The sequence below is a fragment of the Notothenia rossii genome (assembly GCF_949606895.1).
Source record: "Notothenia rossii genome assembly, chromosome: 6".
NCBI classification, from domain to species: domain Eukaryota; kingdom Metazoa; phylum Chordata; class Actinopteri; order Perciformes; family Nototheniidae; genus Notothenia; species Notothenia rossii.
Window position 1 is genome coordinate 28,696,138 of NC_136909.1, and position 13,129 is coordinate 28,709,266.

At 41.1% G+C, this 13,129-nt stretch overlaps 1 protein-coding gene across 1 annotated transcript in view; it reads left to right on the forward strand.

The window, feature by feature from the left end:
* The first annotated feature begins 351 nt into the window (after window positions 1–351).
* col27a1b (collagen, type XXVII, alpha 1b) overlaps window positions 352–13,129 on the forward strand; it is a 70,178-nt gene continuing 57,400 nt past the window's right edge. Inside the window, exons 1-4 of the mRNA XM_079687769.1 lie at window positions 352–918; window positions 3,032–3,096; window positions 7,052–8,373; window positions 11,735–11,788. Coding sequence (XP_079543895.1) covers window positions 866–918; window positions 3,032–3,096; window positions 7,052–8,373; window positions 11,735–11,788 — 1,494 coding nt within the window. The 5' untranslated portion in view covers window positions 352–865. The remainder of the gene's footprint in view (window positions 919–3,031; window positions 3,097–7,051; window positions 8,374–11,734; window positions 11,789–13,129) is intronic.

Sequence of the window (13,129 nt, forward strand, 5' to 3'; positions counted from 1 at the left end):
ATAAACCATGTTTTGGAAAGCTGTTCAATTTCAATCGGCTAAAACTATATTTATTGCTTTAAGGGCAAGTGTTATATTGCCATGTTTACATTATGAAGGCCAGGAAAATTCTACAGTAGACATTTTACACAGCTGACATTTTCAACTGCAGTATGGAAAGCACAGGTGTCACTAATAACATTACCAAAGGAGGCTTCGAGAGAGATTGGACTCATAGTCAAAATGATGTTTGCAGCTTGCACACACATTAATGTATTACCATACATGACGAGAACCTACTGCATGTTTGACCTACCAACAACTGCTTCCTAAGAGACCCCCCTTCAGCTGAAGAAGCTGAAGCTGAAGCTGCACCGTCTCTGCTTAAATCTGTTTCTCTCGATGTCAGCTGAGTGCGACAGAGGGAGGTGTTCCCCCTTTCCCGGTTCTCAAGATTTTCCTCAGTCCACAATAAACTTTCATTTTGGGAAGTCCACACATACACACAGTGACAACGGCGGTCGTCATCTTGTCCTGCAACAGTTCCCCGGGAAAGCCGGACTAGATTTGACTGGACATTCATTGTACTTTTAAAAACGCGCGAAAGGAAGAAGGAAAACACATTTGAAGCGCACAGGTGGAGTTCTCCGGAGCGTCTTTTTGTCAATCTGGTGTCATCTTCTGAGACTTCAGGGACATACAGAGACAAGACAATGACAGAAAGCAGCATTTCCACTGCAGGTTAATCCCGCTTTTGTTGGTTTGTTTGTTTCATTGGACGTTCAATCCTCGCGCGAGCCTTTTGAAACACCTGGAATGGAAAAACTTTTTCTGCTTCGTCTGGACTGTGGTAAAAAAACTCCCAAGAAAGAATGAAGTAACCGCAATGGAGCCGGACAATGCCCCGTACTCCAAACTCAAATGCACTGGAGTCGGGGGGTAAGTCTACACCTTTTATATTTCAAAATGAAGTATCTTTTTTCTGACCTTCTTTTATCGGGTTCAATATGGAGTCATTCATGTGCTCGTGAACATCACCTGCGACTTGATTAGTGTGCATTTGACAGTGCTAGTCCTGAAAGGTTGCTAGTACCATTTATATAAGTTACTTGTTGCAAACGATATTCTGAGACAAAACACACATTTAATGTTATTATTTATAGTCAGTTACAGACAGGTGGTTGCAGGATAGTTCATGGAAACATATTTGATCTGCGCTTTAGACAGTTCATTGGAAGCTAGTGCAGTCTGTTCTACTGTTCTTGAGCTTGCGTCTGTGCAGCTTGTACCAGAGTGAGCTGCCAAACGATCTGGGACTCATTTGAGGGAGATGTATGAGAGGAGGAGACAACCCTATCCTCCACCCTTTTCTCTCTCCTCCCAGCTGTGCATCTCACTCAGCTGGTTGGCCCACTGTCCCAATGGGAGGGGGAGTACAAGTTAACATGTTGCATCATATAACCACCCCTTGATATATGAGAAACTTCACAAACTGAACCCCCTCCCCCTTTCCTTAGTGTTTATGCTAATGTCAGAGTGAGGCAGTGAGTAGGATTATTTTTTTTAAAAGCTCCAACCAGCAGTCAGTGTGTCAGTGGTTGACCAGTGGCTTCCTGCGGCTCTCTGCGGAAAACCACTAGTGTGATTTCCCATAAGTTGGTTATTTTATGTCACTGACCCCGGTTCACTTTGAACATAACTTACCCCAGTCCAGTTTCACATACTAGACAACTAAATTATTAGCTCCTAGTGTCAAGACCGAACAGTAAGATGTGCTAATACATTCACACTTGTCAGCGCTTGTTCAACACATTGATTTGACATTTATTTTCCGTCAATTCAGTTTGGTGTGCCTGCACCTTTTGGTTCCAAAACATCTCTCTACGTGTCAGCAATCGACACTCCTGTTTCACCTTTCTTCTTATAAATAAATGTCACAGACAAATCAATGTTGCAAAAGAGCTGTTTATTGGCTGACAAGATGATAAATGTCACTGTTGTCATGTGAAAACAGTTGGATCTAATTCCTGTTGAAGGATACCATTTTATTTTTTTGGGTGCGCTGAGTGTCTCATGATAAGTTTTGCTTGGATTTTCAGTGCCCTTTCACTAGTCCTTCAATCAATGCAACATAAAGGCAATCAGTAATCAATACAGCAAGACATACAACATTTAATTCTGAAGTCTCCAAATTAAATACTAAACTTTCAGTTATCAATGATGACCAATTAAAATAAAATGGTGTTCAGTAGCATAGTTTATATCTAAGTGACTACACACTTGTATTTTGTACCTGTATTGTGGCCAAACAATTCACAATAACAATACTATTGCAATATAAATCAGTCATTTTCATTCTTTTCACCTAAACTTGGTTTATTGTCCGTTAAGTTTCCTCTTTTGGGACTCAAATGACAAGGTGTAGCAAGGTGGAGAGAGAGCTTGTTACCATTAAGTGTACAAAAGCATATTTATGTGGCGCTGGATTATTTGCATGATAAATTGTGGCATGGGTATATTACATATGTTACCTTGTCCCAATCTTTCACTTTGAATGGTATGTTTTAAGGTGATGCAGTGTATATATCCTTTTTTAGAGGTGCTCTCAGGCCGCCCTGCAGAGCAGTAGCTTATCTGGGTCAGGCAGACAGGAGATAAGACACAGCTTGTTGTCTGAAAACAGTTGTTAGGCTCTTTGAACACAGCAGAGACACTGCTGCTCCTCTGATACAGATCTGATCACTGTGGGAGTTGCAAGTACAGGAGTTAATGGCATCTGTGGGTTAAGTATTTTACTGTGCCAGTTTCGTATGTATTAACTTAGACTTGTTCTGCAATGAAGACTTCAATAAATGAATGAGCATAAACCATTGTTTGTAACGCCGGATAAAATAATGCGTACAGTTTTAGGAGCTGTGGTTACATTGGACGGAAGTGTATCATTGCTTTTGACATTTTACAGACCAAACAATCAAAGCATTATTGAAAGATTTATCCAAAAGCTCTCTGTACTACCTGTCATAACACCTTGTTTTGTTGTCTTTCTCTTTAGGAGATTTCTGATTCTTTGGACTATACTCTGTTGCACCTGCTCTCTAAAGCTAGCACACGCACAAGGTAAGCAACACGCAAGGCCAACGATGGGTTAATGTTTGGTTTCCTTTTCACACAAACACATTGTCGTGTAGGTAGTGTCACAAATGGGCCTTACAGACAGTGTTGGAAAGAGGAAATTAAAAGTGATGAATGGGAGGTATGTCCTGTGCACTAGGACTTTTCAGCTAAACTAGGTAATAAGATCATCATATTATATAAGTTCAATGGCTATAAAACACAAAATAGAAAAATAAAAGTGGAAATAAACACTGTAAGCAATTGCAATCCCCAAACACGGCCCCCATGTGAAACATACAAAAATAATCCTAAAGTAGGGCATTGTTTGTACTTACGAAACATTTAATTTAAATGGCCCAATGAAAACAAGTAAAGCCCCCAAAAGTCACATACCCATAAATATACAAAATGTCATAAAATATGTTTCCAAGGTGTCACATTACCCATCTTAGATGATTCCCAAAGTATTGTCTGCAAACAATGCCCTTTTTCTCACGTAGACACACTTGTAGCTGTGCCTTGATGCTTGATGCAGTCATCCTTCTGTTACACCATTTTAAGATCTGTGTGCATGTCTGATCTAACTGTCAATCAAACTCTGGCAGATTTATTTCAATATGCCTTTTGATAATGTGACCCACTTTGCTTTGTGACAGCTGTTTTTTGGCAACTTCTCTCTAATCCTGCCTTCATCAGGGTATGAACAATATCCAGAGAGACATGCTTTATATGTATGGAGGAGGGATGTGTTTATTTGCGAACTCAGATGAAGGTTGGCCCTCAATATATCAACATGATTTGTCAGATAAATAGTCTGTTTTCTACACGTTTCAGTAGAAGCAGTCAAAGTCATGCACATGGAAAGTGACTCCAATCACAGGCTATTGTATTCTAACTGTTTCAGTGCTGGTGACCGTACTCCAGTGTATTTAAGGCCTGACCTAGTATTGGCACACTGCACCCTTTACTCACTCATTTCTAACACAAGGGCCGCAACTCCTACATGTTGACCTCTAGAAAACAAAAGCAAACTTAACTTTAAATATGCACAGGCCGTTATAATTAAGGAAAATACATGCATAAACCGCATACACATTTTTATCAGAATGGTCATCAAGGTCAGCCACATTGCAGCATTACAGTAGAAAGATATGAGACCATTTGAATAACAATGATGATAGTAAATAATTAACTTGCATAAAGACAAATAGCCTGTTAATGTACTCACTGATGTAAGAAATGGCGGTGTCCCATTGCTCACTCTTTTTTCAAAACAAATATCATTCATTTGATTGTTAGTGAGACAGCTTTGGACTGGGTGTCAGCATTTTGTAATATCCGCTGGCTAGTAGATGCAACAATGTGCTGAGTCAGAGGCCAGACACTCACTCCCTGTTTCTTGAGAAAAAGAAGGAAGGATGCAGAGTTCTTGGAATACATTGTGTTGGGATGTATCTAGTTCTCTTGAATGTTCAGAATAGGGCCGCACGATTTTGGGAAAAAATCTAATTGCGATTTTTCTGATAAATATTGCGATTGCGATTTGATTTGCGAAATTTGTTTTTAAGCGACCCAACGGAAGTTTATTGTAAAATGCGGCCATATCTCCAGCTAGGAAGCTCGCATCACCATGCTCCCGTCTCTAGCACCCCCGCAGCCCGAGCTACGAGTGAAAGAACTAAACTTACATGAAACTTCCGTTGGGTTGCTTTAAAGTCAAGCTTCAGTTTAAGATTCACCCTGTAATAGAAACATGTGATGGAGCATTACTAACCTGACTCAGATGGTTTGTTTCACCAAACCATCTAGGAAAGCTCCATTGGAAGCCATTTGGAAAGGGCAGGCACTTTCAAAAATACTTTGCAGGTGATTGGATCCATCTGTCTATCACCTTCTATCATGGACCACTTCTGATTGGTCAACAATGGCTGGTACATGTGGAGCACAGCACTTCTGATTGATGTGGATGACTGACACAAGAGAAGAAAAACATTAAAAAAATAAAAAATGTTAAAGAAAAAGGCATACTCATATTGGAAATACATGAGCCTCTTCTTCCTTTCTGAGAACAGTTGTGTTTTCTGCTTCTTGTTCTCTGGCAGTGCTTTGTCTCTTATTCTCAGTTCTTAGATTTGTATCCCCAGCTCATTAGGAGGTCATAAAGCGCCTTAGGCAACCGGTCTACCCGCTAAGACTTAGATATGCTGCTAAGCCCTGAAAGTAGTTCAAAATCACACAATGAAAGAACAATTTAGCTTTCTTCATACCATATTAACAATTCAAATGAGTGCTATGAATTCAGCTGAAGAAAATCTCTTCTTTTTTTCAGTTTCTATTTGATGATTTTCTTCCATGTGTGGGTTTTTCAAATTGAGCGGACCTCCCACTGCCTGCACACACTGAGCAGGGTTTCCCTTCCTAACATGTCTACACTCTATACTTGTTACTGCTCTGCTGGGTTGTAATGAATCTTTTAGCAGTCTATTCCAGTCTTGCCCACATTTGTTTTGGATTAGCCTGCAAGAGGACGGATATTTGAGCTATGTAGGCTTTTAGTTTTGACATTGCACATACTGAGAGGATTAATGTACTGTATTCAGGACATACTGATTGACCAGGCTGATCAAATCTTCCTTTATTCCAACCTTAGTTAACTAAACAAAGCTTTTGTTTGACATTTCCCCATGACCTATACTGCTGCCTAACAAAAGACACCAGTATGATAATGGGATCACTCTATTTTGATGTTCAAACCAAAAGTGGAATTGACTTTCTAAGCATGCTTAATGTTTTGCTTGCAAAAGTAATACCCTGGCTTTTATTAGCATAACCTTGGTGGTGTTGTATCAGCGGTTCTGGATTTTGGGTTTAGGACCACCATACTTTGTTTAGAAGTTGCGAAAGACAATAACATGCCTTTTATCACTACTTTTAACTTCTATTGAAATACTAAATAGTGCAAATTCTGTATCAAAACCTATTCTTTCTCTACACATACTACACAAGTTTAATTAAGGCTGAAGAATACGACGTTTCTCCTAAAGAATAATCTTGAAATAAAGGATGGCTACAGTGAAATTTGGATTTGATTAAACCCTTCCACAAAACTGTGGATCCAATTAGAAGCAATATATATTTCACACAAGACTGTAATGTGTGAAAATAAGCCACATGTTCCTCCCATGAGATGCAAGTAGCAATTAAAAAGTGCAGAAAACACTGCAGTACATTGAATGAGCTCAGGCCCCTGTCAGAACCATCATCTATAATCAAAAGATATCACAGGATAAAGTCTGGATGGTTTTTCTGTCTGCACTAAACACCTCCTCAAACCCAGACTCTCCTCTCCAGGGACGCGTTCAGCCTGTGTTTCCTGACATCGCGCTAATGAAGACTGATGGAACGATTACATCATTTGTGGCAATATCCAAAACTGGATGTTGATGTGTGGCCCTATCGGAAATTCAATGCGGCAGTTTCTTAAATTGCTTTCACTGCAGGATTTCCATTAGTCTAACCTTAAACTTGTGAACTCACTCCCAGCTTGGCATCACATCATAATTATTACTTATAATACTGCACTGTTTGTGCTCTTTATGCAGATCAGTGCACTTAGATGGGAGGTTGTTAATTAGTGTGTGTCTTGAAGTGATGTGCTATCTCCTTAAAAATCTGCTTATTAATTGCACATAGAGTGTGATGCAATTAATTTAACATTTCTATGTTATGGTTTTCTTTTTATACCCTTGTGTAAAACCCTCTGGGGTTTGTAACATTACCAAAGAGTTAAAGTAGAAAGTTATTAAGGGGGAAAAAGCTTGGAAATGGTGCATGTAAACGACAATGACATGTTCTTCTTGTAGTATAGAAATCCTGATCTTGTGTAAAGTTGTTGTTCAGCATCGTTTGGTGTTTTAAGTCTTCAAAGAATCACTGACGTCTCTCTTGTTTCTTGAAGATGTGGATGTTCTGCAGCAGCTCGGTCTTTCTGGGCGGAGATCAGGTGTGTCGTCATCCTCAGACGCTCGATCCATTCCTAATGGCATCATCCCCTTCAAGTCTGGAGTTATCCTCACCCCGAGGGCACGTATCCAGGTGCCTCTGCGCACTGTTATCCCAGCTTCCTACAGCTCCACCAATCTCTCGCTGATTCTTAGCCTGTCTGTTCATCGCGTCAACAGTGCCTTCCTCTTCTCAGTTCTGTCGAAGAAAAGGAAAGTTCAGCTTGGACTGCAGTTCGTCCCGGGGAAGGTCCTGGTACACGTGGGGCCGAGGAGCTCTGTGAGCTTCGACTATGATGTCCACGATGGCCAGTGGCACAGCCTGGCTTTGGATATCCAAGGCCAGCAGGTGTTCTTATACACTTCTTGTGGAAAGAGAAGTGTACAGGCAGATTTGCGTTCGAAAAAAGAGGAGGCTCTAGACGCAGAGGGCTCTTTCCTGCTGGGCAAAATGAACCACAACTCTGTGCCGTTTGAAGGCGCCATCTGTCAGTTTGACATTTATCCCTCTGCTGAGGCAGCTCATAACTATTGTGATTACATTAAGAAACATTGCAGAGAAGCCGACACATATCGGCCCGTGTTTGAACCCCTCCTACCTCTCATTTCCTCGGATCCAAATATTACTGTCACTCGTATAACTCCTCTGTCAGTGATGGAGAACTCCAAAAAGGCTCCGAGTCCTACTTTGGCCTTGACCGAGGAAAGCACCAGGACTAAGATTTTTGGTCCAATAGACCGCTTTCTGATGCTGAACAAATCATCTGTGAATCAGACTGTAAACACACCTAACCCTGTCGCCGTGTCTGTATCTCTGCCGCCTCATCCAGGGTTGGAAAGTCCGTATCATTTTCCGACTCAAACCTCTTCTACACCTCTTAGGACCAGTTTGACACCACCAAACCCAAAACCAACCTCCCGTGGCAGTGCCGGAAATAAAACAAAGCAAGGAGATACTAATTCTCAGGAACCTCCTGGAGAAAGAATGGATTTACCTGCCTCCATCCGACCATCGGAGATGAGGCCAAACCTCCACACCACAGCTGCTGTCAGGCAGGATTCTCCGTCAAATGGCGACCGTCATCCAATAAAGCATAAGACAACCGTAGCTCCAGAGAAATCTGAGCCAAAAGTGCCCAGTCTGCATGATGTCAAACCCACCTCACTTATTCCAGTCACTCCAGCTGCAACAGATGGCTTCCAAACATTTGACCTGGACCCGACCCAATTCTCGCTGCTGGCTGGACCACCTGGACTGAAGGGGGAACCAGGACCACCGGTGAGTGTCCACCACAGCACACACCTGCCCCTGAAACACATGCATGGGTATATACTGTACATATCAAACCTTTAAGTAGGGCTGGGCGGTCAAATCTAGAAAACAATTACAATAAAATCTTCTACAGCAACAATGATACATGTATAAGATGTATTGAATAGCTCGTTTGGAATACGTTTTCTTCTTGTTCTACTTCATTTGGATGATAAACATTTTTGGCCATATCGTCCATCCATACTATTAAGCCACAATAAGTGCTTCTTTGTGCATGCATCGCAGAGATATTGGTTTACCTTATGACTGGTACACAAATAGTGTTCATTTTATACATTCATTACTCATGATATATGGCATGATATGAATCATAACTGCATCATTAAGCTCAGCTGCCATATGTCTCCGTTGGTTATATTTCCTAATACATAATTAAATCCTAATGATAAACCAGTTTGACAGCTTGTTATTTAAATGTCAGTTTGCCTTCTTTGACGTCCGGAACGGCTGCTGACGTGGAAGCTGAGATGCCTCTTACGTGTGGTTTTGTGAAATAACCATTCATCAAGCATTGCTTTTTTTTATAATGTTGACTTATTAATGTACATATATGGGTTCTCTTTCCTACATTTTTTTTTGGCTTGCATGTGATGTTAAAGACTTTTCACCGTTCAGTTGTTTCATACACTGTACATGTTTAATATACTTTTTAGCAGCAGTGATAGAAATAGTCAGGTTCAAAGCAGCGAGTCTGAGCAGAGGGGCTGGCGGTGAGGTGTTAGATTCCTCTGAGAGGGAGTGTGACAGCTCAGAGTAGGAATACTTTTTAAAGTAGGGTCAAAGATTTAGAGTAAGCATATAAAGGGCTATACAATATACATGCAGTGCTTTATCAGCACTTCTGAGAACTGTAGTATGTTACCCATTTTAAGCACTACAGACCTGTTAGCATGACTACAACCACTGTCTTTTTTCCCTTTTGAAATATTGATTTTTTAAAAGAAAGTTGAACCAAATGTATAATTCCGACATTGGGATATATTTTTTAAATCCTCTGGAGCAGAGAGAGAAGCTGTGGATTATTGTTATTGATTAATGCATCAGTGTTTGTTAGGGTCAAAAACACTAAACTCACAATTTAAAATGAAAGTGTTTAGTTTATTTAATAAAAGAGCACATGTTCAATGTGAAAAGTGACAGTAGATATAGATTAGTTGCAATTTGGTGCTATATATATATAAAAAAAAAATTATATATTTTTTTTTTTTAACACCTTGAATTTCAGGAGGGGCGTGGGGCTCCGTTGGCGGGGCGCAGCACCCCTCCAAGACAATGGTAGGGGAAACACTGCATTGAGTACTGTGGACAATCCCCACAGGAGCAATTTGGGGTGATGTGTCTTGCCCAGGGACACAACGTCATGCTGACAGCAGTGGGACTTGAACTCGGTGCCCCCTGATTTGAAGTCCATCACACTAACCACTGAGCCACAGCCTCCCCATATTGACCATGTTGTCTTTTCTGGCACTAATCCTTAGTTGAGCACAAAATGGTTAGCAATATTTTCCATTGTTAACAAGACCTCTCTGTCTTCGGTCATGTTTAACCGACAAGAATGTTTCAAGTAAAGCTCTGCTGCTTTGGCAACCAGAGAAACCACAGCATGCACCTCTGCATGCCCCTAAAAGTCGTTTTTTTTTACGAGAGAGAAGTACTGTAATCAATGCCCGTCAGTCCCTGGTGCGTGGTGAAGCTTACTTTTCATTGCTTGTTTAAGTTTTTAGTATAATGTCTAAACCGATTGCTGAGTCAGGTATGGATTCTGAATCATTTCAGGCCATTTTATAACATTGTCTTTAGGATCACTTTAGTGAGCTACAGGCCCATTGTTGAGGTTTGACCCCCTCCTTGGGATTGGAATTGATATTAGTGGGCGATGGTCTGTTAAAGACGCCATCACTTTCAGCTGCTTATACAAGCAGTTAAGCTGCACAAACACAACAGCATGCCAGTGCTGATAAAACAGGCCTTACTGCAGAAGAAGGGGAGGGTCATCATTGATGACCGGTAACTCAGCAGCATGATCTATTGTGAAGGGATGCAGAGGATATGATAGCTGGATCATAACTTCACCAACACTAATCTTAGTGACCCAATCTGTAAACCACGTGTCGCTGACCAATCTACGAGTAAATTCAGTTTCTGTGTCATTTTTACATTATTCAGTCATGGCCGGCTTCTTTTGAGTTCCACAGCAATCCAAGTCCTCATGTTACCCTACCTTAATGTGACACACAGCCTCAAGCAGTAAGGTATACACTATACAGGCTTTTAATACAGGCTTCAATGTGGCTAAAAGAGAGCAGGGTTGTATTGCTACAATAATGCTATTGGTTAAATACTTTATTTCTTCAAATAGCCTAATGTGAGGATGTGTTTTGTGAGTGGAAAAGTCAGTTTGCAGAAGAGTTATTCTGAAAGTTGTGGACCACTTGGACTTTACCTTTTTCCTGCATTCAAATAATTCGATCTTTAATCTCGTTTCTAGGTATTTGTGCCGAAAAAATCTCCAATTACAACTTCAACCTATAGTTATTGATTATAAAGTAGGTTCTTTAAAGACGTGACTTCCTGTCAACCCTCCCCTCCAGCAGGGACTGCAGCACAAACAGCTCATGATGTGTGGACAGCCTGATGGTTACAGTCTGAAAAATGTAAAGGTTGCTGAGAGCTTTTTGGCTTTTCAGAGTGCATGCTGTCGGAGGGAGCATATTTATAGCTGTAGGTCCTGCCCAAGTCAGACACAAGTGCTCTATATATTTGACATTATAACAGAAGCCCAGTTTCAGCTGGACTCCCTTGAGCTGTTATTTAAGACCATTTTCTTTTTCTCTTTCTCGAACCTTCTGGAACCATGGGAAAATAAGTAACAATCAAACATGTCAAACTATTCAGAATGACCCCTCATTAGATTTGACCTTTCAGAGCGTTGCCAATCCATGTATGAAATTGTTTTAAAGCTAGCTGATACCCATCATTACTGTTATTGGCTGGAACCAGTGCTGACCTCTCTGCCAGTGGAATGCGTCAGACTTAAAGTTTGTTTGCTGTCGCGGTTTGGGGCTCTAATAATTTGGCTGCAAAGGGACAAGGACTGCTGTAACAGGACATCCCCATGCCTGCCAGCATGTCCATCAGAAGGAGCTTAACATGTATTCACTTAAAGATTTCATTTTTATTTACCCTTAGAACTCTCTCTTTTACTTCCAAGGCTGTTCCAGGCTCAATTAGAAAAGGGCAGCAACTCTTATTTGCTCCTTTGTACTTTTGTCACTTTAGCCTTGACACATTTTCTTGTGCTTTTTAGGGCCTTCAAGGACTTCCAGGGATGCAAGGAAAGCCAGGGAAGAGAGGCCCAAGGGTGAGTTCATCCTGACATGTGACAAGTTTCCCATTTAAGTGACATTAGATTACCACCTTTCTCTGATCTATATTATTGTGAAATGACTCCTCAAGCAGTGATACGAAAGGCTTTTTCCTCAAGCACTCTGTGACATCTATGGATTACAGAGCATTGTTCAGCCAGCCGTTAGTTTGCTTTGGCTCTGGGTTTGATCGAGCCGTGCTTCTCTGCTGCCAAGCTCCATTTGTAAAGCTGGAGAGCAAACAATCATTCGCTACAAATCTGTGGGTTGCAAATGTAAGATTAATTGTATGCATATGGTAGGTATTATATTGACATAAAAAACAAGGACACTTTTGTTCGACTATACATATATATATATATTTGCAGAACAAGTACTTTCTATGCCATACATAAACAGTATAGGCACTTATATTAGGCATAGCTCCTATGTTAACATCAATGAATGATTCTAGTGTATTAGACTGAGTCCTCCTGAAATATCTCCTCCTCTTTTGGGCTCCATGTCGGTCTACAACTGTGAGCTGCTGATAGAACCGAACAAAGTGAAAGCAGATTTCAAGCTCATGTTTTCAGAAGAAATGTAAGAAGATAGAAAACGCCGGGGGATGATTTGTCTCAAGGGACGGTTTGTTGTTTCAATGTCTTTCTGAGACCTTTAACTGATGGATATGCAGTCGCTGCCCCTTCACCTCCCTCATATGAAAAGGAAGCAAGCAGAAGTTGAATTTGGCATCATGGCGAGTCCTAAGCTGAAATAAATATGCTAGACCTTAAGGCAGTGAAAACATGGGGAGATATGGTTCTTGGTTGCTCTTCTGCAGAGGCCCCTGCTGAAGTGCTCCTGCAGAGGACTTAATGCTACTGAGGAGTGCGCGTACCTGTCGCGGCCCATGAGACTGCCCTGCGGTCAGGCCTCAGAGGGGTGGGCTGTGGGAACCCAATCTCTTTAAACAAGGAAGAAAGAGGGCTTTGTCCCCATCTTATTAAAGGCATTAAAGACCCTGTCTGGGGCTCAGAAGCTCTGTGCAGTAGTACACTAAACTCTATAGAGTTCATTCATCATCAAGCTCTTGAGACCTAACTGCAGGTCACACTGACTCGGAGAAAGAAAAAAAGAACCTGAGGGTGCAGTTCAGGTTTTCACAGATTGTTTTCCTGGATAGTTCACGTGATCAGCAAGAAATACCTTGCAGCAACACACATGATCTTCAGAAAGCTCCAAAGTGCACTCTGATCTGGGTTTGCTTGGACAAACCGAAGGTATCAAAGTGACATTCACTATATTAATGGGTTTAATATATATTTTAAATATACTTTCATATGCAGAAAGCTGAT